Source organism: Canis lupus, chromosome 17 (genome assembly GCF_011100685.1).
Source record: "Canis lupus familiaris isolate Mischka breed German Shepherd chromosome 17, alternate assembly UU_Cfam_GSD_1.0, whole genome shotgun sequence".
In the NCBI taxonomy this organism is placed as follows: domain Eukaryota; kingdom Metazoa; phylum Chordata; class Mammalia; order Carnivora; family Canidae; genus Canis; species Canis lupus.
In genome coordinates this window covers 57208374-57235952 of record NC_049238.1, presented here as the reverse complement: position 1 = coordinate 57235952, position 27579 = coordinate 57208374, and the positions used below count along the sequence as shown (strand labels likewise).

General features: G+C 54.6%; 1 protein-coding gene across 1 annotated transcript; it reads right to left on the bottom strand.

The window, feature by feature from the left end:
* Positions 1–1238: 1238 nt before the first annotated feature.
* On the bottom strand, positions 1239–24042 carry LOC119877194 (D-3-phosphoglycerate dehydrogenase-like). The gene is made up of 13 exons (XM_038562408.1): positions 23608–24042; positions 23082–23308; positions 22855–22884; positions 21799–21865; positions 17968–18022; positions 17769–17867; positions 9796–9928; positions 9180–9328; positions 7570–7722; positions 4586–4718; positions 3535–3665; positions 2456–2693; positions 1239–1539 (listed from the first exon to the last, which is right to left on the bottom strand). Exons 1-13 carry the CDS (start codon positions 23910–23912, stop codon positions 1385–1387), a joined length of 1875 nt encoding a protein of 624 aa, XP_038418336.1. The 5' UTR covers positions 23913–24042; the 3' UTR covers positions 1239–1384.
* Positions 24043–27579: the final 3537 nt, after the last annotated feature.

Below are 27579 nucleotides of genomic sequence, written 5' to 3'. Positions count from 1 at the left end.
CCGGGCGTTTCGGGGAACGAGGCCGAGACCTGAATACTGAGCTCAAAGTTTCACCCCGTTTTTATCAGTCCCTCCTGTTTTTCTGGGATCAAGGGCAGTCCTGGATCGCCCTCAAGGGGACCCTTCCCCTCAAGGGAAGTCCTCAGCGCGAGGGGTTCAATGAGAGGCGGAAGGAGGACCTGCTGCCCACTCGCAAAGGGATGAAGACACTCGTGTTCACCAAGTGCCTCGGGCCCTTCCCATGAACCACGTCTTCATCCCTTTAACCCTCACTGGGGCTCTGAGGCACCCCATCCTTCTTACTGAGGAGGAAACAAAGGCTCAGGAGAAGTAAACGATCCTTGAAGGCCTCCCCCTTCCGGGCGTGCTGCAGCCAGGTCGGAACACACCTGTTCTCCGAACGCGCTGCGGACGCGCTGCAGCCCGACTGCGGGGGCTTCCCACGGACCCTTTGCTCGGTCACAGCACGGAGGCCAGAGGGGTGCTTCACAGCCGCCAGTGTCCATCAGCTGCCCCAGGCCAGCCTTCTCGGTCCACACGGGAGTCTCGAAAACAGATGCCATTCGGCCCAAGCCAGGGAGGGATCACCCCCTGCTAGTGGGGGAAACCGTTTCCTTAACAGGTGAAGCCCTTAGGCTCAGGGAGTGCCATTCTGTCACGTCTCAGGAAAATCATCGACGAAGAGTCGAGGAATATACTGTCCCCCCGTACTGAGCTGGCTTTGTGAACTAGGCAACTACTCCCATGCTTGACCCCTTAACGCACTTCTCCCCTCAGGAATCCTTCCAAACCTCGGATACCACCCTCAGCTGAAATCACTCCTCTGGACTCCACCGAATTCGCACACACCCCCACACCCCGCGGCCTCTGTGTGCTGTCCCTCCCACCGAATGGGGACCGCTGTGCCAAAGGTCTGGGTTTTACCCTCCTCTTGGGCACATCACCCACCCTGGTCCGGGGCACGCAGTGCGCTGCATGTTTGCTGGTATGTTTGTTAATGTGCATGTATATCCCCAGATGGGAGGGATCGGACATACCGAGTGGACTTCCTGTGAAAATGCCTCGACTAATCTGAGAGACGGACAGGAGAGGGATCCCTCTTCTGAGCACACAGCCAGGCGGGCACTTTGCCCACCCCCACCTCCCTCCACACCACCTGCCCTCCCTGCTGCCCAAAACTCGGCCCACGGCTCCCCTCTGGTGGCTCCTCGGGGTAATAACAGAGACGCACAGGGAGATTGGGCGTAGGCTCTTTATTGGCCGCTTATCACTTCTCTGTAGGGGTCAGCCAGGGTCTGCAGAGTAAGCAGTGTCAGCTGAGGAATGTGGACCTCCTCTCTCTGGATCCCAGTGGCCAGGTTTCTTCCGAAAGGCCCCCCAGAGCTTAGAAGAGGAACTGGAAAGCCTCGGTCACATGTTGCTTCCACGCTTCCAGGCTGGGCAGCAGGGAGGAGATGCCCATGACGTGCCAGGTCTCCCCATCTGACACCACCGAGGTCTGGTAGGACAGCAGCTGCACGCCTGCCTCTGCCAGGAGGCCTGGGAAGTAGACGGGAAAACCGCTGATTGGCACAAGGCAGGGGGGGAAGGAGAAAAAGAGGCTGGGAATGGGGTCGGAACCCGTGGACCTCTGTGATCAAAGTTGCAGTGGAGGGTGATGGGGTCAGAAACAAAGCGCTAAGAGATGGAAGAACAGGGCATCTGCCCAGCTTCCCTCACTACTCAGAGACCCTTTAGGAATCCCCTGACCATCACGCAAGGTAGGGAAGGAATGAGCCAGCCACAGATTGCTAGAGCAATCTCCTGCCATGCCGGTCATCAGATTTATTCAGACCAAGAGCAAAGGAGAGAAACAGGGGAAAGTTCCTTTGGTCAGTTGGCAAGGATGGTGAAATTAGGCCTTTCGAGGTCTGTGGACACAACCGTCAAGCCCGGAAGTGCTCCAAAACTCCCAGTGGGCCGGTGCCAGGGTCCTGAGGCAGGTTCAAGATGCCCCCAGCTGCTGGAGCACCCGCCCCAACATGCTTTGTTGCAGTCAGGCTGGCCCCCAGGGCCTGCGGTCAGAAGAAAGAAACCTGCACCCAAAGGCTCGGAGTTCCGAGACGCAGCCCTGCAGGCAGGTGCACGCTGTGTGCTGACCGCGGTGAGCAGGCCGGCTAATAGGGACTCTGGGGCTCTAACTCTGCCGCGGGCCCTGACACAGGAGAGAAGGCGCTTGCCCTCTGAGCTCTGCATCCATTTCCCAAATGTTCTGGGAACGGGCAGGACAGATCTTCTGTATGGTACAGAAATGTGCTGAGGGAGGGGGTGGGACTAAAGGAAGCAAAGGTCCAGGAAGCCCCATCCCTGGAGAGGACCCCCCCCCCCCCGCCACACACACACACACACGCACACACACACACACACGCACACACAGCTTCAAGGACACGGGAAGCCCTCCGAGACCCCTCCTCACCAATCATGGTGGGCAGCATCTCAGGAGGAGACGGCTGAGCCCGGGACAGGAGCAGGGGCAGGCCCCTGCGCAGAGGCACTTCCGGTCTGAAGACAGCTCCGTTGAGCGCGTGCAGCACAGGTGTCGAGCCCTGCACCCAGCCCGCCGCCTGGTAGGGGGCACCTGCCAGGGCCACGGTCAGCAGGCATTCCCCACAGCCCTGCTCCCCGGGCACAGCGGGGTTGTGGGAGGTGGTTACCTGCAGGGAGAAGGCGAGGACGCAGTTAGGCCTCCCAGCTGCATGGCCTCTCCCCTCCGCGGCCCGAACACCGCTTTGCGGAGCGCCAGCCTGGCGGACACGCTCAGCCACTGGGGCTGCAGGAGAGGGCCCAGGGCTCTGCCCGGGACAGCCAACGCCCGCCCTCAGGGGGCAGGAGGGATCTGCGGGTCCAGGTGCAGGTGCGAGCTGGGGAGGAGGAGGAAGGGGCAGCCCGGCCCCTCCGGCTCTCCGCTCCCGGGCAGGTCAGTGGCCCAGTGCGGCGGGGAGCAGGGGGGGAGCCCCGGGAGCTCCGCTGCCCACTGCTCCTGCCAGCTGCCCCCGGCTCAGACGCAGGCTGGGATCTCACAAGGGAAGCAGAGGGGAAGGCACCAAAGGGGAGGCGCGGGGCTGCGGGCGCTCAGCAGCTATGCGGAGCTTCCAGAACTGGCGAGCTGATCGAGAACCTGGGTGCCGGGGCCGAAGGAGCACGGGATGGAGCCCGAGGCGAGCGTGCTGGGCGACCTCCAGCGCGGCCGGTACAGCCCGGCTCCGGCTCCTCCTGTCCCTCAGCTGTGCAATGGGGGCGCCGCGGCCCCTGCCGTGCACAGGGCACGCCTACACAAAGCACCTGCAGGAGTATTTCGTTCACTCCTAGCAACGCTCCGAGGAAGGCAGTACTCCCGCTGCTCGACGGGGAGGTTCGGCTGCCCGGCCCGGCGGCCGGTGTCAACAGCGGGACCTGCCCGGGCTCCCACTCCAGGAGCAGGGGCGAGCAGGCTCTGCAAAGGGAGGGACAGGGGGGCGGGGCGGACAGGAAAGGAGCGTTCCGGGGGCCACGCACACTGAGCCCGGCCTCTTGCACCAGCAGCTTGGCGTTCACCAAGTTCACATCCGCCTGACTGGCAGTGTCCTTTAGGAGGCCGACAATGACTGCAGGGCTTAGGCAGTTGCCGGCGTTCTTCAGGGGCGTCCCTGGGGACAGAGAACCTACAATAAGGTTGCTGTTTGTTGAGCAGCACAGGAGCGGGCAGGGCGCTGACACCCATCCTGGGGTCAGGGACTCCTCACTGCCCGGGGCCCAAGCCCCAGCCTGCGGGCCAAGTTCCGCTTCCCTCTGGAAGGCACCCAGTTCCCTGCCTTGCTTCCTCTGGGGATCCCGCAGCTCTGACCTCCCCTATTTCTAGCAGCGCCCAGGTCTAACCACCCCCAAGCTCTTCCCACGTGAGCAGATGCTCAACGGGCCACGAGGAGGACCAGCCTCTGCGGGTGTAGGAACTAGAGCCCTGCGCAGTCTCTCAACTACATCTGCCTACGCTGGGCCCACTGGGAAAGTGGCCGGAGCCTGCAGTCGCAAAGGGAGACCGAGGCCACTCTCTCTGCTCCCACCCCCAGCTGAGCAATGCTCCGGGGACCATCAGCTCGCCTCAGGACCCACCTTACCGTGTCACGGGGCACACCCTGTCCCACCACCCTATCTGGCACACCCGCCCCGACTCTCACTTTACATGTGAGGAACCCAGGTTCAGACAAAGGGAAATCTCACAGAGACAGGGTCAAACCCAGAATCAAGATCCTGTCCCTTAAGCTGGGACTCCCTCCCCCAATCCTACTGCCTCTCCCATGAAACTGTCTCTCATGGAGGTTTCTCTTGCATGCAGAACATGTGCATCTTAAGAATACTATACAATCGTGACTTGTGAAAATCACACGTATTTCTTAGTATTTTCTGGACTGTCCCCTCTGTCCTCATTGGGTAGCGAGTGAGCCCTATGCAGACAGAACAGGGGACTTGGCGTCACAAGAGCTATGTCCAGTCCTTTCCCAGCCCCTCGCTGTCTGGGACCTGCTACAGACACAACCTCTTCCCTCCCTCTGCAGTGTCCCCAACTCACCCTGTGTTACCACCTGGATGGTCCCTTTGGGGGATCCAGCCCAGGCTTGCATCAGCGTCCCCAGAGCTTCTGCGAGACCAATCCAAGGCTTGGTGTGTGGAGAGAAGGCACTGGTAAGGGCCTGGGCATTCACCTGCACAGAACGGGGAAGCAGAGCTGAGGTCAGCACGAGGCAGGGCAGGGCTCCTGAGCACAGCTCCACAGTGGGGAGCAGAAGGCACAGGGCTGTCCTGGTTTCGGGTGCCTGGGGTGGGGAGCGTGGAGACCACTTCCATTAGCCACCACAAGACTTGTGCCTTCAGCTTGGGAGAGCTGTAGAGCCAGAAAAGAGCACAAAATTGCCAGAAGGGAGAAAAAGGCATTTCTCTACACCCTACCCCCACAAACTGTGCCCACCTCACCCCTTACACAGGAGACCGGTTGTTCCTGAGATGATGGGTCTGGACACCACAAGGAAGGTGGTCTTTGACTTAAGATGTGTGGGGAGTCACGGATCACTGGGACCTAGAGGGGTAGGTGGCTCCAAGACGCCTTCCCTTTTACTTTACACCTCAATTAAAAAACAAAGTGGGGGCGCCTGGGTGGCTCAGGCGGTTAAGGGACTGTCTTCTGCTCAGGTCATGATCTCGGAGTCCTGGGGATTGAGCCCTACATCAGCTTCCTACTCAGCCGGGAGTCTGCTTCTCTCTCTCTCCCGCCCTCTGCACTTGCTCAGCACTGGTTCCCTCTCTCTGTCAAATAAATAAATAAAAGCTTAGGAAAAGAAAAAAGTGAGTGTTTACACGGTCATTAATCACTTTGACCAAATATTACAATTTGCAAAGCTGGTTTCACATATTTTTAATTAATTAATTATTCATTCATGAGAGACACAGATACAGGCAAAGACAGACGGTGGGAGAAACAGGCTCCTCGCAGGCAGCCTGATGCGGGACTCAATCCCGGACCGGATTACGCCCTGATCTAAAGGCTGAAGCTCAACCACTGAGCCACCCAGGTGTCACTGGATTCACATACTCTTTTTTTTTTTTAAGTTTGATTGATTGAATGATTGATTTATAATAGAGAGAGAGAGAGAGAGAGAGAGAGAGGCAGAGACACAGGAGGAGGGAGAAGCAGGCTCCATGCCGGGAGCCCGACACGAGACTCGATCCCGGGGCTCCAGGATCACGCCCTGGGACAAAAGCAGGTGCTAAACCACTGAGCCATCCAGGGATCCCCTGGATTCACATACTCTTAATGATCCTATCATTCTTCAAATCTTGACCCATGTGGAGTCAACCAGGAGGCCTGCCAGGCAGCTAAAGGAGACAAAAGCCACATTTCCTCCTAAAGCTGTAAGTCTAGGGTAGGGTCTGAACGGCGGGACCGTCCCAACAGGGCTTGATAACAAAGCCAGCTTGTCCCGGGTCACAATTTCAATTCCATTTTGTGGTTCAAGATGGTCTGGCTCTGAATGAAGCATTGGGCACTTTTGTGAGTCAAACTGTAAAGAGAACCAAGGAGTCTAAGAAGGATTTAATTCGAAACCTGGGGTGTGATATAAATCAAACAGGCTGCTGGTGTTGGAAATGGCCAAGGAGGCAGGCAGCCTGGCTTGGGGCTCCTGTGGTAGGGCTCCTCTGCTCCTCTCCAACAGGATACAGAAAGGACCAGCGTGGACCAGGAGGCGGGACGAAGGAAGGCCAGTGCTGGCAGCAGAGAGGAAGGGCCATGGGCCAGTGGGCTGGGCTGAGCCTGCTGCCGCTGGAGGCAAGTGTCCTCCGGGCAGCACCTGTGGACTCGGGGATGCTCACGGCAGGTCTAGAGAACCAACAGGAGGGCTCTAAGAGGCAGGCGCCATTGAGCACCACCCCGACCCTAATGTGAGTCTGTGTCTAATGTAACAACCAAACCGGGGGAAGATGCAGAGAAGAATTAGGGAGGGACTTCCCATGTGACACAACTGTCTTTCTTTCTAAAAGCCTACTGGAGGACAACCTGTCACGTTGGGTGGAGACTTAAATCTGCCCCAGTTGAAGGCCTTTGACCAAGAGAGTTTACTTCTGGTATAAGATGGGAACAGTCTATGGTTCCATTTGATGGAGCCGGTGGTAAGGAGCCCCCTTCACGAAAAGGCCTGGACCGCCACCACCGCCTACGGACTCCATGGTAACCCCTGAGGGCTGCAACAGTGAGGGCAGAGGCCTGCCCGGCAAAGGGCTGCAGAGGGACAGGTGCAGCCCTGACTGGCTGGCAATGGCCTCGGTCCCAGCACGGCACCTGGGGAGAGCTGCTCAGAGGAGAGATGTGCAGAGGGAGTGAGAAAGTGTCCCCCACACTGAGGAGCCGCGAGATGCAGAAGAGAGAAGGGAGAGGCACAGGTGGACGGGCCACGTGTTGTGGTTGAGCGCCGTCCTGTGGGTCCTTCAGGGGAGTAGCTGGCTCCCCTACTCTCTCGGGGTGTAGCAGGCAGGGTGGCCCGGCGAGCTGGGCTATCACGCCAGGCCTGGCAGGCTGAACAAAGCACCCTGTGTCTTTCCTGCTACTGCTCTGTCCTCAGCAATGAAAGTCCCCACGCCGAGGGTCAGCCAGGAAGGTCAAGGACCAGCCCCGGCCCCCACCCGCCATCCCCACGGCGTCCAGTATCGCCCAGGCCACGCTCCTCCATTCTCAAAGCATGTGGAGAACAAAGGAGCCTTTCTCTGGAGCCCGGGCCCTGGGAAGAGCCACAATCTCTGCACCAAGGCTACAATACGGCAGGGCCGAGCCGCCTCCCTGCAACCAGGCTGCAACTAGGAAAGCTCGGGACGGGGCTCCCGCCGCCCCACCCAGAAGCCTGGCTCCAGAGGAGGCCTTATCTTCTACCCCCAGGGCCGAATCTGGTCAACACACCACTGCCCGCCAGAGCTGTCACCATGCCCCAAACCGGACACCACCCGCCCTCCCGGGCCTCGGCTCCTCCCTCCGACCTCCCGGCCCCAGGCCCACTTGGCCATACTTACGACGCCTGCCAGAGATTTCCCCTTCACCATGTCCACAAACTGGATGGCGATCTCTTCCCCGCAGCGGCTCTGGGCCTCCTTGGTGCTGGCGCCCAGGTGGGGGCAGCTGATGACGCGCTCATGCTCCACCAAGGCTCGGTCCCGTGGCGGCTCCTGCCGAGAGAGAGACACCTCTCGGTCGCCTGCCCAGGGAGGCTGGAGGAGAGGCGTGGGGCCGAGGATGCCTTCTACTCTGGTTCTGCTAGAAGGTTCTACGCCTTCTGTCTCTGGTTTCAACAGCCGGGTTCCTCGTCAACACCTCTCTACAGCAGAGTGGACAGGGCTAAGGACGGGATGCACATCTCGGCTCCCCCGCTTAGACCTATGTGCCTTTGGAGAAATCTCCACCTCTCTGAGCCTCGGTTTCTCCATCTATAAAATGGGTGAATACTACCCAGAACCAAACACTGTCGTGCAGACTGCACCCCAGTAATACAGGAGGTGCTCAGCCAGTGAAGCTACTGTTTGTTACTGGTTTTTGCCTCGAGCTCCCCCTCGCTCCTGAATCCTTGCAGCACTTCCAGGCCCTCTGCACAGCTGTCCCATCCTGGCTCGCACCACGCCAGGTGGTCCACCTGGGCACCTCTGCCCACCCCCTCTGCTCACTGAGCACAATGTATCGCCCCTGGGAATGTCTCTCAGGCCTCTTGTCTGGCCACCTGGGCCTGGGAGTGCTGTGCACTTGGTAGCAGGTGCCACGAGAAGGCCAGAGACAGGCAGGGGAAGGTGCTGATCGGGAACGTCAGTACAAAGAGGGCCAGGCGCACGTCTGCCTTCCAGAAGCTTACCATCTAGTTGTGAAAGATGACCAGGAGTATAAACCCTGCGTGCTCAGGACAGGGAATACACAGTGAGGGCAACACAGTGCTCAGAGAGGGCCGGGGACGAGCCAGGGCCCCACCGCAGATATCCAGCAACCCTCCAGTGCCTAAGCCAAAATCCCTGCTCTTTGCCCTGGATCTGTGATGCTGGAGTCCACCTGGAAATGCACTGTCCGTCATTCCTCTGGTGTAAGGTGGGGGGGTGGCTCGGGCGAGCAACGACGGGGTCTCTGGCTCTGACAGAGAGCAGCCCCCAGGGCACAGGGGACCCCTTCTGGCCATTCGCCTCAGGCTGCCCTCCCTCCCCAGAAGACACGAAGGAAAGGAAAGCCAACAGACACTGGGCAGAATGTCTTTTTGGCAACGGGATTCATTTCATCAGAGACCTCGGTCAATAATTAAGAGACCTTAAACCCGGCCCCAAATGCTCTCTCTCTGCCGCAAACCCTCAGCCTCAGAACGGATGTGCCGCGCGGTCCTCCCTGCAGTCATCAACAGGACAGCAGCGCAGGGAGCCCGGGACCAGGAACTGGGCCCTATTTAAAATCTGAGTTTTGCAAAGACCACACGGCGGCCTGTGCACCGCACTCCGGAGGGCTCCCCAAACCACAAAGGTGTTATTCTTGGCAACATAATTCCTCCTGAGTGCCATGGAGGCCTCCTTAAGGCAAAGACCTTCTTCGTGCACACTGGGCTTTCTCGGCCCTGGGCCCCTCTGCTCACCGCTCCTCTCCTCCACCAGGCACTCACCTCTGTAAACACGTCCAGCGCGGCACCAGCACACTGGCCAGAGCGCAGGGCCCGGAGCAGGGCCCCCTCGTCCACGATCCCTCCCCGAGCGCAGTTCACCACGCGCACCCCCTTCTTGCACTGGGCAAAGGTGCTGTCGTTCAGCAGGCCTGCAAGGAGGGAAGGGCTTTCCTGCGGCACTGCTGCCCGGGACCCCAGCACCAGTGCCAGCAGCCCTCCCTGCCTCGTACCAGCTCCTTCCCCACACGCCGACAGCCTCTCTGGTCTCACCTCTCCCTTCTCACAGGCTCGGGGGCAAAGGCCCTGTTGTGGATTTAGACCAAACTCAGTCTAGAAACATCCTAGAGTCCCGGAGATCCTAGTGTTTTGAGTAAGTCCCGGAACCGGAAAGGCCAGCAGCGGCCCCAGCAAATACCATGTGGTCACGGGTCATACGTGTCGAGCCATGCATTTCCAGCTAGCTCATCCCTCCTCCGTGGGATGCAGGATCAGCTAGCAGAGCATCACTCCATGCTCGAGGGCCCTAGTCCACATGCCTGCGGAGGCCCAGGCTGAGGGCCCACCCTTCTCTGGTCTGTGGCTTCCGTGGCCGACCCACAGGCAGGGACGCACATACCTGTGGTGGAGGGCAGCAGAGGTGTGTGCACAGTGATAAAGTCACAGAGAGGCCAGATCTCCTCCAGGGGCAGCTGCTGGACACCAAAGGAGGCCGAGACCTCTGGCGCAATGATGGGGTCGTACCCTACGGTCTGGTCAGAAACGAGAGAGAGACGAGCAAATGTCACTGTTCCTTACTAGTACTGGTATCATTATGATGGAGGCCATTTATCGGGCATTTACCAAGTACTACTGCTAAGTCTGTCCAAATACGGTAATACAACAAGGGTTGATACTATTCTACTTTAGAGCTGAACAAAGTGGGGCTCTCTATTTAGGAGGGGCTGGCCCAGAGTGTGAAGGGAGTTTGTTTACCTCCGAGCTCTTAACCATGAACAGATGCAAGAGCAGCGTGTGTGTGCGTGTGTGCACATGTGCGTGTGTGCACATGTGCGTGTGTGAGGTTGGATAAGGGGGAGCTCAGAACCTTTAGCAAACAGGGAACCCAGGAGAGGCAGGACAGCCACGTGGGGAGCAGAGACACACTACACTAGCAGGGTATAACCAGGCGAGAGAGGACAGGTTGGCCACAGCCGAGGACCCTCAGGGCCAGAGAACAGGCAGGGGCCCTGACTCTTGCACAGACTGAGAAAGAAGTAGGTTGGGGCAGCGGTGCAGAGCAGGGCAGGCAAGGAGACCAAGACCGGTCGCTGGGGAGGAGTGCTGACCCGCCAGCGGGCAAGGTTTGGTCCCATCCTGAAGTGCCCTTTCAGAAGGCTCCAAATGCATCTAGTCTCGGAAGGCATAACTGGGTGACTCACCACACAGAGGCCTCAATGCTCAGGACGGATCCTTTCAACAGGGCAGGAGTGACAGGGAATAGGGAGCGAGGATCAGGAGGAGAAAAAAGGAGGCACCAAGGCACCATAGAAGGCACAGGTCCCAGAAAGAACCTTCCTCTGGGCAGATTCCTGCCTGCCCCGATTTACCAACGAGGAAACTAAGGCAGAGAGGTGAAATGATTCAACCAAGGTCGCATGGTTGGCAGATGGTCGAGTGTGGATAAGAAGAATGTCTGGATTTGGAAGCCTGCACCCCTGGTGCCCACCCTTCTAGGTGGGGTGAGGTCAGGGGGCTCACAGCCCCACCTGAGCAACCGGGTAGAGTCAATGGAAACATGTCCTGTATCAGAACAGTGTCGGGCACCAGTCACACATGTCCTCAGCAAGGGCAAGCCTCTAAAGGTGATCAAGCCAGCACCAGCAGCTGGGATTCGAAGAATCCACAACCACCAGGACGCAGCCACCTCTTGACACAGCAGAGACATAATCCACTTTCTGTCTGGTCACCTTCGGCTTGGCCGGGGCCGCAGCACCCACTGTGGGAAAGAGGCGTAGGAGCCTTAACAATCTCAAAGGCATCCGTGTCCTCAAGAAGGCAGGATGCAGCTGCAGGAGCCAAGGGACGGACGCTGACCCAGGAGACCTGGACCTGGGTCCTCAGTACGAAGTGAAGGAGCTGGGTGGATGATTTCAAAGTCATCGCCTGCTCCAACACTCAGTCATTCAATATTCCTTGAAAAGACAGTTCTCTTAACCCTGAAATGTTAGGGGCGAACCCCAGAATGTTCAGAGGCGGCCTGGCACTGAACAAAAGGTAACAAGCAGAACAGAAGGCCTAATACTGGAAACCATCATCATCTCTGTGTGGTGGAACTCATTTTTGTTCTCCTTTATGCTTTCCTGTGCTTTGTAATGCTTCCCCTGCTCATCATGAATTTCCTTGTGGGAAACAGAAAAGTCATCTCGAAAATACTGGCAAAGAGGATTCCTGTGTAACCAATTCCGCCCTTGCAGAGAAGAGACTGACATGGTCGTGAATGAGGAACAAGTTTCAGATCACAGTTTTCATCATCAGCCTGTGGAGGAAGCAAAGCCAAGGGGGAGATTTTGGGGGAGAGGCTGTAGGATTGAAAGCTCACAACCACCAGCCCCAGTGGTCATTCCCCCCTCAGCTGTAACCTACTCGTTTCCGGGGGAACAAGCAGCGTCCAGGGGAGGAGAGAGGATCCCTTACAAGTGCTCTTTGTCTGCCAGCTCAGGGCTGCCTGGAACAAGGGCCCTGTTCATCTATAATCCAGATGTACTTCGTTCACGTGAGCGGGGGAGGACGGGGACCACCAGCAGAGGTCACAGAGCTGACCCCGATGGAGGCGAGCTCCCGCCACTCTGGGGCTTGGGGCTCTCGGGAGTCCAGAAGCTGCACGGAGCGCTGGGAGGAAGGGTCCCGTGGGCGGAGCCGGGCCTAGTGCTGGGTGCCTGCACCCTGTGCTGGGTGCCTGCAGCTGGTGGGGAGCAGACGGGGAAGGAGGGGACCCGCATCCTCCACAGCGGTCAGCAGGGTCTGACTCAGCTGTCTTTCTCTTGTTCGGCTGCAGACAACTGCAGGGTAGAATTCGGCTGAGAAACGGTTTTCAGTTTTCACTCGGGAGACCCAGGGCAGATGGCAGCTGAACACGGCTAGGAGCTGGGATTCCTACACCAGGAGACCACGTTGCGGGGAGTCGAAAGAGTATATGGTTGGGCCCAGGGGAACAATGTCTGAGTAGGGTCCTAACGCACCCTGGAACGGGTCAGATGTCCCGATACTCACACGTTGCAGCACTTCCAGGTATGTACCCTCTGAAGACTGCCCTACGGAGGAGCCTGAGGGAGAGCCACCAAGGGGTTCTCCACCTGAATCCCAGCCTCAGGACAGGCTCCTAACGCTGGGGAGCAGGGGAACCCCAGCTTTTCAAGTGGCACTACAGAGCCACGTCCTAGCTGGTGTCATAGAAGGCAGCCTTGCGAGGATGACTACACCTCCCCTGGGCCTCTGGCTTAACAGTGGATGCCTGAGAGCAAGGAGGCTTTCACGGTGAAGGGGTTCCAGGAAAGGAGCCTAATCATCACATCCTCCTACTGCCTCACAGCTAATTCTTCGGGCTGAAGATGAGAACTCTCTTCCCTTCACACAATGACATCTTACTCAGAAACCCACTATAAAAAACGATCAGAGCTGCAGAGGTGAAGGCCCAGAGCCCTACCACTTACTCTCTCTCTCTAGGGTCCCATCCCCATGTCCCTAAGGTACCTTCCCAGAACTTGGGGCTCTGGGAAGAATGTAAAAAAATCAGTACTCTGGCGCAGTAGGAATTCCAGTTACCAGACTGAGCTAGGAGCATCCTGAGGAGATTTCATCCCAAGGAAGGTCGAGCACAGTGACAGAGCAGAGACCGTCTAACTCACCTGGATCAGGCATGAAGACCGTGGTGGGGATGCAAGACAAAGCGTACTAGATCGGAAGTCAGGAGACCTGGAGCTCAAGCTGGACTCCACCATTTACCAGTCCTATTATCTCAAACATACCATATAACCTTCCTGGGCCTCAGTTTCCTTGTCTGTAAACCTGGAATAAGAATATTGACCCTGCAGGGGTCACTGCAAGCACAGTCTCTGACACAGTAGACCTCAGTAAACATTAGCTGGGCCTGAGAGAATTGGTGACATCTGGTGCCTCAGGTTCAATGTCCATCCCTCTGGGATAACTTCAGATTCATCACAACACGGGCCACCAAGAAACCGTTAGGAGATCCTGGCCTGTTCCTCACAGGAAACCTTGGTAAGAGTGCAAGGCTCAGTTGCTGGCTGGCTTGGCCTGCTAACACTCTAGCGGGCATGCTGGCATGAATGAGTTGTGTCTCCAGAATGTACAACATAACATGTTCAGCAAATGGGTTGAGAAAAAGCTCCAGGCAGAAAGAACACCATGGAGCATCAGACTCAGATGACTCCGACAACCAGCAGGCTGCAGATGGCCAGAATGATTCTGACACCCACATCTGTGCCATGTGGCTCAGAGCAAGTCAGGTAGCTCAGGTGGCGGCACGTGAAGATTCCTCTCCAGGCCTGTCTGGTTGGGATGGGGGCCTAGGTGGGCTTTCTCTCCCCAACACACAGCGCCCCCGCCAGGTGCTGTGGGAAGCCAGGTGGCTGAGCTCCCTAGCAGAGCTAAGGTCTAGGATCCCCGCTTCCCTGAGGGAGCAGATAGTGACAAAGAAGGGACGGGAAAGGAAAGGGGGCAGTCCCTACCCAACGTCTGAGCACAAGAGGGACTCTGTTGATTGCTCCTGTGACACAAAGGGGTCAACTCTTAAATCACGATGTTCTGGAAGGGTTGGATGTTAGTTACCCAGCCTAATTAGTGACTAACAGCCTAGGGGACAGATTATAGGCCAGGGGACATCCCAGGACCAGGGAAGGAAGGGGTGATCAAAATATCTTCACGTGCTTTGCAGCACTGCCCGAGCCACCCAACCAGAACTACTCAGGGTGCCCTATGCCTTCTGGTCCCACTCTGTCTTAATTACAGTGTGCCCACGAGTTACTGTAACAAACCACAGTCCTTAATAATTTTACTCTATTTCCTATGATCACACAAAAAACTCCCTGCTAAAGACTATTCCTCAGATAAAGAAACTCGTAGCCCATGGGCAATGGGTGCTCAGAGCTATGACAGCTTTAAAGGCCATCTGCTTCTACCTCTCTGCCCATGCTCACACCTCGTCCTCATATACTGGCCAGGTGCTTAGCCAGTCTCATGTTGAGTATCTGCAGTACTGGGAGACTAACTCTCTCATTCCATTTGGGGCCAGCTCTGGCTGGAGCTCTGTCCCCCATGGCTTGTACCTACTGGTCCTCCTTGGATCCACTCCTTGGAGAGCATGACTCTTCTATAGAAGAGCTAGTCGATGGCCTCCCAAGTCATGACGGGGCTGTGACCCCAGTGCCTCCAATCCTTCCTTAGGAAGTACAGACCATAAGGAATGTCACCGTCCCTGTGCTGGAAGTCATACTTCTTTTAATGCTACCAAAAGTCACATTACCTTTTCTATTAGCCATGCCACTGTGAACCACACTGCTTTTCTGTCAACCCAAGGTCCCCTCCCCTAGAAAAGGGTTTTAACAACACCTCTACATCCAAATGTGTTTGGTTGCTTTGGGGGCCCATATAGAGGGTCCTGGTAGGTATCTTAGCTCAACTTCTTATTAGGATGCCCAACCATGCTAGCCTTCTCACATCAGTTAGGATATGATTACACAGTCTTAAGAATTAATCACCTCCCCCTGCTTCCTATCACCCAGACCGCTGATGAGAAGGATGGGTAAGGCATAGCCCTGCGTCATCCTGTACCATCTCCCTTCAGACTGAGACGGAGCTATCCTTCAACCCGTTACTAAGCCTTTGCACCAAGATCACAGTCTCCATCTTAACCCCAAGGGTGTCAGGGAAGATCTCACCAATGTCTCACTAAGTCCACATTTCCAAACAATCTACACATCTGTCCTTGAGGAAGAAGCCAAATAAAAGCAATTCGTCCACACAACAGAACCCCATGGAAGAGTTTACAAATAGGATAAATTTATTTATTCCAAGATCTATGTTTTACCACCATGTACAGTATTGTACTTTCTATAGGCACAACCCCCCCCCCACACACACACAATGGGAAAGAACTCTATGTGTTCCACATAAATGCACAGAAAAAAGTCTGAGATGATACACAGCAAACTGATGTTACCTCACAGGTGACTGGCAGCAGACCAGGATTGGGGTGGTAAACAAGGAGATGAGGATCTAGATTTCAATTTTTGTGAAAATCCCTTCACCTATTACATGATTAAAATACAATTTTAAATCATCCAGGTATAAGACCCCTAAGGACGTCCATGACGATCGGTTTAATATTGGCTTCTAAAGGGAGAACAAGGCCAATTTAAAACAACTTGTGCTTAGTGAACACTGAGCATGGTTTCCTGACTGGATGCTGATAAACTCTTTCACAGCCTGTTTTAGAATCTTCCCTCCTTGCACTTTCGAAAATCTTGCTTCCCCAAATGTTCAAACACCAACTGAGGAGCTTTGGATGATGCAGGTCCATAATCTGTCTGCCCTGTGCAAAGTTCATCTGGGCCTAGGTATCAGTTAGGAAGCGCAGTCAAAGTGAGCCCTGAGCGTGAACAAAGGCCACTTGGGCCACTGCAAAATGACCGGGGCTGCTGGCAAGGGCAGGGGGCAGGTGACCGTTTCAAGGTGTGTTTCAGCGGTTTATAAAGATCATGTCCCAGAAGCAGGATAGCCTACAGGGACCGGCCAGAGATATCCAGACAGAAGAACCCCCAAGGGGAGCAGTGACGTGCTGCAACATACAAAAGCACGCAAACCCTCAAAGTCACGCTGGGAATTCGGGCGTGTCGTGTGAGGTATGCCTGGACACACAGAATGACATTCATGAACAGGTTCTAGACGTTTCTGATCAAACACATGTCTGAGGGGTGTCAGCCACTTCCACTGAGATGCTCAGAATCCATATCCCTCCAAGCCTCTCGGGAGCAGCCTGGCAGCAGCTGAGTAGCTGAGCACAGAAGCTTACTGATCACGTCCCTCACTCAGCAAACGAGGTGGGGCTTTTTGTCTGGGTAAGTCACTCCCCCAAAGTCTCAAGTCCTTGATAATGAAGGCTCCTGAGCAAGCAGAGTCCAGTGAGCTGTGGCGCTGTGGGGAAGGGGAGGGAACTTAACAGAGGAGCAGCTGGGCCAAACAGCCTGTCCCCAAGTCTCTGTCTCATCAATGAGGCGCTCACCTGTCTGAGTATGGCACTCCGAGTTTTACTTAACCCCCAGCCCCTGATTTTAGAGGATCAGAATTCCAGGTGAGCTAAGCCTTTACTTTAATCCCTCACAGAAGAGGAAGAAAAAGCTCTCCTTGCAGCACAGGGCACCTGGCCAGCCCTGCACAGGAGGGACTGGCTTTGGTTTGTTCTCATGATCAGTGGATCCTGCTGGGCCACAGGCCCCTCTCCGGGATCTAGAGAAACGTCGGAGGCTTAGGAAGATGTCTGGCTGATGTAAATAAGTGTGTGGGGGAATAAGGACAGGAGGGAGAGGAAGATATTTCGCGTGGTGTAATGGGATGCCCACCTGTTTACCTTCCATTGCTGGAGGCCTCAGCAAAATTCACAAACTCCTGACATCAATATAAAAATTAAGGGTTAATCCGTAGGGTTCCCTTTAACTCTATGAAGCTGGGGGGACAAAGAGAAAGGAGGAAGAAGGAAAGAGAAGGGAAATGCCAGAGCAGCTCCATGTAAAGTTTTCTAGAAATGATCTGATTGTCAAAACTGCTTTTTTTTTTTTTATGTTTAACGAAAGCCTTCCTGGCGGCAGTTTGAATATATCATCCCCCCACGGCAGAGAGGGCACGAGGAGTGAACAAGGAGATGTCTGCTAGCACACCTAGCCACCCTGTCACCCGCCCCTACAGGTCCCCTCCCATGGCTCTGGGGCCACCGCTCTGCAAGGTCTCCTGGCTTGGCCTCAGGGTGTGGCACTGCTCTGGATGACAGCCTTCCCTTGACCAGAAGAACCACTGAGTTCCCAGAATAGGGTAAAGCAGGGTCCTGGAGGGAAACAGGGGTCAGGGAGAATTGCTGAGAAATGCGTGCGTGCTCCAGCCACCACGGGATTAACATCGTGTCACGGCATTTGCACAATCATCTTGCCACGTCTTCTGACTGTGGAGTGGAGCCAGAAGGTGGATGGATAACGGCCCTGCTATAAGGCTACAGATGTGCTCCTGTTTTTCGGAATTATCACAGGCAACAGACACAGCAAAACAAAGAGCCCTTGCGGCAGCAGAGGCGAAGCAGCACAGGATACGAGCCCCTCTGTTCCGCTGGGACTCAAGAGCGGAGGGACCTCCACCAAGGATGCCCGGACTCTGAGGTCAGGCCAACATCCCTGCCCTCCCCGGCTACACCGCCTACTTCGGTAGAGGCTCTGAAGGAGGGTCAGCCCCTCCTAGGAAAAAGCCTTTACCTTTTCTCAAGCAAACCTGCCTCTCTCAAAACTGCTACAGGGAGCCCCACACCAAAGGGCCTCACCAACCTCTTACCTTCATCCCAAAGGACTGCATTCGAGTGGCCACCTCTCTCCCAATTCTGCCCAGGCCAAGAATTCCCAGGATCTTCCCATTTAGCTCTGTTCCCATGAACTGCAACCAAACAAGCAAGAGGCAACGCGGCCAGAGTAAGCCCCAGGAGTGAGGCCTCGGGCGCCGAGCTGGGCGGGACGAGGCAGGACTGGCCGCTCACCTTCTTCCTTTCCCACTTGCCGTCCTTCATGGAAGCTGTCGCCTGGGGGATGTGCCTGCAAGGACAGACAGGTTCAGTGGGCCGACATGGGAGGTGATGTGAGGTCTGCACAGCCACCCTCTCTGTCAGTCAGTCATTCCCAGGGCGAACCAGGCTCAGGCTGGTCTAGAGCTCGGGTACAGAGACCCGGAGCGGAGCAGAGGAAAACCTGTCAGGCACACCTGATGTGGGAGCCCCAGGATTTCTGTTCCCAGCTGGGAGTCTGAGAGTCAGTCAACTGCTGAGTGACAAGCATGTAGAAAGCAAGCACCAGTCCTCCACGGTTCACAGGGATAACAAAATGGGGGTGTTGAGGGCTCTGAGAACATCCAGTGCTCCAGAAGTTCACGGATTTTCATTTTCTTCTTTCATCCAAGCCCGCAACCTGCACTTTCCACCGTATCAGCAGACAGCTGGGTATTTCCCTTCCTCGAGAGTTCCTGAAACCCCAGCAGTCTCAGGCTGCACTGGAATGGGGGGACGGGATGCTATAGTCCATACCACCTCTTCTCCAAACCACCCCCAGCCCAGCCTCTCTCCTCTGATTGGTTAACACGGCGGGGGGGGGGGGGGTCTGAGTCTCCACGTGTTTCTGGAAGGGACAGAGGCAGTTAGGGCAGAGTCAGAGGTGAGAGGACAAGATTACGTCACGTGGGATGTGGTCACCCAGGCTTCTCTGGAAGAGAATCCGGGAGACAGGAAACAACGTTTAAAATGTTTAAGGAGTCCATGCTCTACTTTAGACACTCCATGAGACATGCTTGGAGATGCTTTAGCGCATGTAACGCTCACAACAACTGCGTGGAGACAACTGGGGACTCAACATCTTGCAGGACATCACCCCATCGGAAGTAGTTGAATGGACTCAAAGAACATTCCCAGCAGTGAGCCTCCTCGGTATTTAAATGCGGTCTTTCCTGCAGGCCACAAAACTCAGAGTGGGGTGTGTGTGTGTGTGTGTGTGTGTGCGCGCGCGCGCGTGTAAGAGGGAGAGACTCCAACATAATGTCCCTGTAGCTCCATTGCGGATTTCTTATAAAAAAGCATTCTCTCATGTTTACACATCGCCAGGACATGCTTCCATCTGCGAGTCCAGCTGACGGGGGATCTGTGCTCCTGGGATCTCGTGGGCAAACTCCCAAAGCCTCAGTAACAAGCCTCCTGGGGAAGAAGCTCCGTCACCGGATGGTGGGCTGCTCTGGTCCATCATCCTCAGTAGAGGGTCCTCGTTTCAGGAATGTTGCAAGGACAATGACTTGCCTTGAGGAAGTGCCCCCTTCTCAGCAAGGCTAGCCCGCTCACCTGCCCCTGACCAAGTGAGACAGAGCCCACCTGGCTCCTCTCAGGTCTGGCTCACGTCCTGCTCTCGGCCCTCCTGGCCCCATGGTGCCATCTAAGAGAGCTGCATGTGGCACTGTGGGGCACGGGATAGCAGGCCACTCAGGGATCCTCTCCAGGCACTTTGGGGTCCCCACCGGGCCAGTTTGGGGAGGACCATGATGTGGGGGAGGGGCATCCCAAGAACTGAATGGTAGCCATCCTGACTTAGAGAAAGAGAAGGTAAGGTGGGAGAGATGACTTCAAAGCAGGTTGCATTCTCCTCTTTCTTTCTGTGTCATTGTTCTGCTCCTAGACCTCAGGAGCCCCTGCTGTGAGTTCAAAGTCCCCCACTGTGAGGCCCATGCAGGCCCCCTCTCCACCCACATTGCTCAATGCTCTCAACCTTCTGTCCAGAACTCCCACTCTGCTGTTGCTGCCCTGCTGGAAAAGCAGTCTGAGCAGACACACCAGAAGGTGTGGGAGACTCCATTCCTCCTCAATAGGGTGCTTGTTTCTTAGTTTTGATGCATCTTTGATGAGTGAGGTCATTGGGTGAGAGGTTGGAAATGGGCCGCTGTCTTGAAATCATTCCACTTTATCTACTCTCTTAAACAAAGCTGGTCCTGCAATAGGAGAAAAATGATTTCTGGCTCCCAAGCCTTCCCTTCCACCTCCAGAAAACCAATGAGAGAATTAAATAGATAGAAAGCTGACAGATCAGTCCCTAACTCAAAAACAAAACCAAAACCAGCACTGAATTTAATAGCACAAGTGAAACCAGGGCATCGGGCTTCTCTGGGAGAAATACGTCCAGCCCAGATGTTGTGGGAGATCCAGACAGCCAGCTCCCGGACCCCGTCCTGGCTGGGTCCCTTCTGCTGTGCACGCTGCCCATGCTCTTTGCTTTCTCCAGTCTCCTCTCCTCTCTTCACTGGCCAGTGAGTAGCAGTGAAGACTTAAGAGCTCAGGTAGAAATCTTGGGGAGCATCAGAACAAAGGTCAGCTCCTCCAGACCCTGCCCCAGCAGGAGGGAGAACAGGTCTCCAGAGGGGAAAACAGTAATTTCTTGGCCCCAGAAGCTTCAGGCCTGAGTAGAGAGAGAAAGAGCCCTGGCTGCCAGGGTCCCCTGGTTTAAGCATCCCAGGCTGTGTGAAGGGACCTAGTGAACTCCCTGCCCTGTCCACCGGCCCCTCGCCCTCCCCACTGGCCACACAGGTGCCTGAATTGCCTACTCGACAGCAGGGCTCAATGCCATCATTTCTACCCAATACAGTAAGGCTCATGTACACTCTGTGCCACAGCCGGTGGTTCTTAGGCTGTGCCCTCTACTCAAGAGCCCCACACCCCCCAGAGTTCCTGCTGGAAGAGCAAGACACTTCCCCACTTGAGTCCCCTTGTGTTAAGAATCCACAGGTTGGCACAGGGATCCCAGAGCAGTTCTTACTCCATCCTATCACAATAAAGATCTGAAAGGTTAGTGACAGAGGTAAGCCCGGGGTCAGAACAGTCAGTGAGGGACACAGCCCAGTGGGGGGAATCCAGAGAGAGCTTCCTTGATGAGCTAATACTCGAGCTTAATCTTGAAGAACAAGAGTTATCTGGATAAAGATGATGGGGAAGACTTCAGTTGAAAGTTATGTATTGATAATTCAACATTGGTTCATTGATTGTGACCAATGCACCATACTAACGTATGATGTGAATAATACGGAAGACTGGGTATGACATATGTGGGACCTTCTATCTTTACGACTTTTCTTTATATCTAAAACTCCTAAAATCAAAAATTTGTTAAAAATCCCTATGCCAAATTTCATCCCATACCAATGAAATCAGAATTTCTGGGGCGCAAGTCAGGCATTAGGAGTGTTTCAAGATCCAAGATGTTATCAATGTGCAGCAAAGTCTGGGACCTCTGGGGTATGAGGAGTCTCTGAGGCATGGAGGTTGCTACATTTTGGCATTAATTCACTCAATAATGTTCTGAACTAAATAAAAATGTTGCGTGTTGCCTCTGTTTATAACCTGTGTGAAGTTGTATTTTTAATAACGAGTGTAATAAGTACTAGAACGACTCGGAAAAGAAATGATGATGGAGAAGGATATTCCAGGGAGCAGAAACCATATTTGTGAGGCTTGGAGGTGCAAGAAGCCGGAGGATGGCGTGGACACAGGAAATGACCAAGGAGGAGAGGAAGATGGCACATAATCATTTTCTCGGTGAGCCTGCTCCCAGGTAAGGAGCAGCCATGCCGAACGCCCCCCCCTCCACTCATTTGTGAGAAGCTGTCTGACCTTTGTGTGCCAGGACCACTATATTGAATGTCCCATAAAGATGGGTGGCCTCGAAAATTCTCGGCTGTCTGCACAGTGTCAGGCTGAAGCGTTTCTACCCTTCTTCAGGGCACGTTATTTGGGGAGTCGTAATCATGGACACAGAAGAGGCTGCCTCTGCTGAGAAGATGGACTTACCTGGCCAGGCACATGATCATCCCGCAGGTGAGCTCTGCAGCACTCAGGCTGTTCCCATTGGGGGGTGCTAAAGATGGAAGAGGAGAGGGGATGTCAGTGCGTCCAGAGCCCATCTTCCCACTCCTGTCCCAAGAGAAGGCCGTGAGTGAAGTGTGCTCAGGCTCCTGCCCCCTCTGCTCACCTGCTCTTAAGTCCAACCCCCAACCCGCAGGCCTCCAACCTGGGCTCTCCGATGGACACCTGCCCTAAACCCAGGGGAGGGAAACCCCCTTGCCCTGGCTGCATGTTTCACATGGAGGGACTTCAGGTAGAGCAACACACTTGGCCTCCTACCCACACTCCCTTCTCCCAAGGCAGAGAAGTGTCTCATTCGATGGGGAGATATGTGGGTGGCTCAGCATTTCTCTTCCCTCTTGTTTCAGGATCTACCTGCCCACCGAAACCACAGATTCCCGCTACTCTATGCCATTGATCTTACTGAGGCTGTGCAGAAGATGCGTGAGCAAGCCCGTCACATCACGTCAGCCCACTGCCTACACACCTTCACCTAGTTGCCCAGCCCAGCCTCTATCAGTGACAAAGCTAGGATTTTTATCTTCACCTGTTTGACTTCTCCTATTTCTCAACAAGTTCCAAAGTGAGAACGCTTCCTCACACCTTAATGCACAGGGCCATGTTGACAAGGGCCATGCTCACTCTGCCCATTTCACAGAAAGGAGAATACAGCTGAAATCCATGAATCCATTTTTCTTTTTTCAAAGGCTCTCTCACTCTTTTTTTATTTTTGGTTTTTGAACTGTTTATTAACACACATGTTTACCGTTTTTTTTTTTCTTTTTATGGATCTTTTCATTTCTGGAAATGAAAGTTACAAGGAGGAAAAGGCAAGAGATCTTATCCCACCCAAAAAAGTCAAGAGTAAAGGATTCTCAGAGTTGTCTTTCTACTGAGCTTCCTGCCTAACCCTGCGAACAGGCTGTACTAGGATGTAGGAAGGGGTGCAGGGCTGAGGGCTCTGCCTCTGTGTCCAGGGGAAGAATGTAGGACGGGGTTAACCATTTAACATTTCTTCGGTTGGATGTTGACCTCAGTCAGATGACCGGTCAGTTCACCCATGCTCTATAAGAGGAGAGAAGGGAGGGGAAATTTTGGGGACGCTGAATTCCTGAGAGAAGGGAGAAGGCTTGAGGACGAAGAAGTGGGCAACAATGACCTGGCCACATCATCTAAGGGCCAGCCGGGAGCCAGGAATGTGTGGCCCAGCCCTGGCATGCAGTCACAACCTCTGCTCTGAGTTTCTGCAAAAACAGCCCTCACCCTTCCCTTCTTGGCCCTGGAGTGTGAAAGAGAAACTGCGACCCTGGCTGCTGAAGGACGAGGGCAGTGAGGAAAGGAAAGGATGTAGAGCCGCTCAACTAGCAAAGGCTGTGCATCTGCACAGGGCAGGAAAGCAAAGCAGAGCCTAGGAAAACCCTGCTCCAGACACAGCAGCGGAGGGGGAGGAGTATCCCTGGAACAGGGGATGCAGATGGATTCACTAACAAACATTCTTCTAATTCCCCAACCAGGCTGCAGCGCAGATGTCTGTGGGGTGGGTTTGTCCAGTGACTTGAGATCACAAGGACAGCCTCCTCCTCAAAACCTGGGGAACCAGGACGCTGTGAGCGAGACCCGACTGTCCGGACTCCGCCTGGACCAGGCATCCTCGTGGGAGCCCTTCTTACTCTGACCCGGTCTTCACTAACCCAAGTGTCCCCCTCCCCACTCGTGGTGAGCCTCTACACCCACCCCGGGGGCTTCGCGACTTACTTCATGACCAGAATGCCCTTCCTGGTTGCAGCCTCCAGGTCCACATTGTCCACGCCTGTGCCAGCCCTGCCCACCACCTGGAGCTTCTCTGCTGCGTTGATGACGTCAGCAGTCACCTTGGTGGCCGAACGGACGATGAGGCCTTCACAGTCCTGGGGCAGAAGACACTCTTGTCCACAGCCGGTCTTCAAGACCGCCTTGCACCCATTCTGCCAGAGTGGGAGTCCCTGCATGCCGGCCGACTTCGGATGTATTTGTGCAGAGAAAAGAAGCAGACAGCATATGCATCCGAAAGGGTCTGCCATCAGGCAGGCCTGGGGTCAAATCCAAGCTGCATCCCCCATGAGCTAGGATTCTGAGGTTTGGCTGCCTTGAGTGTGTGAGGAGGAAGTGAGAAGTGATAGAGAGAGCAACGGACATGCGCTCTGGCCCTCCTCAGAGGCCATCACCTCCTCCACTGGGCCCCAAGAATCTGGCCTCCTCAAGCGCTTTCTCCAAGGCCACCAGCACCCTCCCCAAACCTTAGGAATCTGCCTCCCACAGGGGTGGCTGCAGGCTCTCCCGCAGTCCACCCACCTCGTGCTTGCAGGCCCCAGGACAAGCACAGAAACGGCACTACCAGACTTCCACAGGCACAGCCTTCGCCATGGAGGGATCTCCCTCAGGATTGTTACCCTGTGGTCTCTCCACACTTTTCCCACAAGGGTGGTGTCCCTCAGACCAGCTTTCTTTGAAGCCAGGAAGTCTGAAGAGTCTCCAGTCAGACCAGTGCAGATGTTCATTCAGAGCTCACCTGACCCAGGTAGGGCATCTGCCTTTGGAGACTCCCCTTCAACAGACCCTGGTCCCACAACCTACATGGCCAGCGCCCACCAGCCTTCAAGGTCGCTTAACACCCTCCACTACCCCACTTCATTCAATTGCATCACCGATCGAGATATTCAACCAGCACCTATTGATCGCGTCTACTGGCAGCCTATGTCTGTGACCTCACAACCCTGCACTCCTGGGTACCACCCCCTACTCCGGTCAAAGGTCATCCCTCCAAGACTCCACTCCAAGATGCCTGCTCCTCTACTCTGTTACGCAAACTGGAGGCCTTTGCAAATCCTCCCCCTTCCACAGTGCAGTGTGCTGTGACTACAACTTTCTTTTCTCCAAGGCTCTGCAGTCCATTTTGGCAAATCTCAAAACTGCCTCCATTCTGCTGTCTATTGCTCTCTGCAGCTGCCTTACAGCTGGAAAAAGGCCACGGTTCTGCTGGATTTATGGCTGTTCTAAGCAAACTATGCTAACTCAGCAGTGGAAAGCCATTCACGTTTCTCAAGTTCAAACATGCCTCCTTTCCCAAGGAGGACAGGCTTGGCCTTGAGGGTAATTCTAGCATGGCTGGTGCCTCTGACATAAATCATAAGGAAAGTCCAATTCTCCAGGTCATTGCTGCTCAGCTAGAGAATGCAGGGAGGTGTCGGTTGGCACAATATGTGAGAACCTGATTTAGGAAATGTCTATTTAACTTTTGCAAATTAAATCCTACTGCAAAAGGCCAAGAACTTGCTAACTTTTTTTCAAATGTTTATTTATTTATTTTTGAGAGAGAGAGAGAGAGTGCACTTAAGTGGGAGGAAAGGCATAGGGAGAGAGAATCCTCAAGCTGACTCCCTGCTGAGCACAGAGGCTGACTGGGCCCTCAGTCCCAGAACCCTGAGATCAGGACCTGAGCCAAAATCAAGAGTCAGACCCTCAACTGAATGAGCCACCCAGGTGCACCGGAACTTACTTTCAAAAGATGGACTCTTGCATGGAGAAGTTTCCCATTCTTTATCCTTTTTAAAATTCTGAGCCAAAATAATAAATGTGCTCAGTAAGTTAAGTGCATTATTAACATGTAGCTTATTGGCTATTTTTTTGCTATTCAATAAAACAAAGAAAAATGTATGTATCACATATAGCAAGGGTATTATTTCATGAAACTTTACTGTGTGTATTGTACACATATGTATGTATATACCGAGTTATGATGTATAATGAATTTCTTCTCTTCTCGTGGGTCGTGGTCAGAGTTTAAAAACCACGGATACATGGTAAGATTTAAAGGTTCCTGCGTATTAGGTTTATGTAAGATGTCAGATCTGCTGACGGAAGAGGAGTCCCGGTCTAAGAGTTTGTGAGTTCTGAACACGATGCTTTACTCTTCTAAGCCAGGGTTTTCTAAACTTTTTGAATAAGACTTATGGTAAGAAATATATGGGGACACCTGGGTGACTCAGTCGTGGAGTGTCTGCCTTTCACTCAGGTCATGATCACAGGATCCTCGGATGGAGTTCTGCCCATGTCTTCTCCCTCTGCCTATGTCTCTGCCTCTCCCTGTGTCTCTCATGAATAAAGAAATAAAATCTTTTTTTTTTTTTTAAGAAAGCACGAAACATACGTTTAGGTTGTGATTTTATACTCACAAACTACACAGACAGCACAACTGCCCATATAATTGAAACAAATTTCCCGACACACTACTGATTGCCTATCTGCCTTGCTCCCTGATATTTCTTATTCTGGTTTTTAAAATGCTAATCATGACCCATTAAACCCACTTCGCTCCCCAATACTGTACTGTGACTTGTGTGGAGTCTGAAAAGCACCATTCTCAGGGGTAATTGTACTTCCCGACCATGGAGTCAGTGAGAGCAAACTGTGCCTGCCCAGATACCAAGGAGTGGGAAGAGAGGCCGGGCCTGGGCAGGCAACGAGCTCCAACTTCTGTCAATATGAAAGATTTAATGGGAGAGGGCAGGGGCCACCACTCAGACACCTCCCCACCCAGAATAAGAAGACATAGTGTGGACACGAGGCCTCTCCAGGTTGAGCAACTGGTATTCTGACGTGAACGTTTTACAAAGACAGACAGGAAGGCTGGGGGTTCCCAAACTGCCCAACGAGGCCGCCAGCCAGTAGCCAACAAACCCCCTCTCCTGCCAGGAGATTTCAGTGCCTTTAATATATCCTCCAAATTGCCGCTCCAGATCCCAGCAATCCAGCCAACTTCCCAACTTCTCGGAACCCCTCCACTAGAGGAGAGGCCCCAGTTCCTCTCAATTCTGCCTTTAACACCCACCCCCCGTCCCTCTCTCAAAATCCTAGACATGAGGATTTCTAATTTGCACAAGAAAGCTGCAAAGCCCCAAGTGAGGCCACTCATCCCACCCTGTTGCTCTGGTGGAGGGAGGGTCAGAAGCTGGTCTAAAAGCCACTGCACTGCCTTCTCGCCATTGCCCTGAGCCAAGGCCACTGATAGCACCCATACAAAAGAGGAGGTGACAAGTGTGAGGTGCCTGCCTCCCATCCAGTCCTACCGTGTTCCAGGATCAGATCCCAAGCCCCTGTCCCCCACCCCATTCAGGCTAAGCACCCGCCTTGTTCCACTTTTGCAGGGGAGGTGAAGGGGGAGGCTAGGCTGGGGGGTCTCACTTGGGGCTTTGTCTGTACTGTGTCATCTGGTCAACCCTGGAGCGCTGGCCAGGCCCCCTGACGGTCCACAAGCCTCTTGAAGGCAGGGCAGGGTCAGCCGCTCCTCCAAGTACAGGACAGTACAGGGTTACTCTCTAAGTCACCAGATACAGCACCGGCGGGGTGCGGTGGGGTGGGAGGAGGGCAGCCTCGTGGAGAAACACAGCGGCAGGTGCCAGGGCAGACAAGGGAGCGCAGTGGGTTTCCAGCACCGTGTGGTTCCAGCACAGCTAAAGCGACTGCAGCCGCCTCTGCGGTTTTTCAGTCAAGGGCCCCTCCAGGGAGAAAATGGAACAGGTGCATGTGCGCTGGGGCCGCGGGGTCGTGGGAGCTGGAAGGTGGGGTGCTGGGTGCAGGAGCAGAGCCAAGAGGTCACGCAAGAAACGTCCGAAGGCTGCACGAGGCAGCCACCCCCACGGCCCCTTACAGACACGCAGGGAAAGATCCGAAGTAGATTGCGCCAACTTT

Coding starts and splice junctions, on each gene's coding strand:
- LOC119877194 (XM_038562408.1), bottom strand. CDS start 23,912: ATGGCAGACCCTTTCGGATGCATATGCTGTCTGCTTCTTTTCTCTGCA. Junction 17,868..17,967: donor GCAAGTGGGAAAGGAAGAAG/GTGAGCGGCCAG, acceptor GTTTGGTTGCAG/TTCATGGGAACAGAGCTAAA. Junction 3,666..4,585: donor CATCCAGGTGGTAACACAGG/GTGAGTTGGGGA, acceptor CTCTGTCCCCAG/GGACGCCCCTGAAGAACGCC.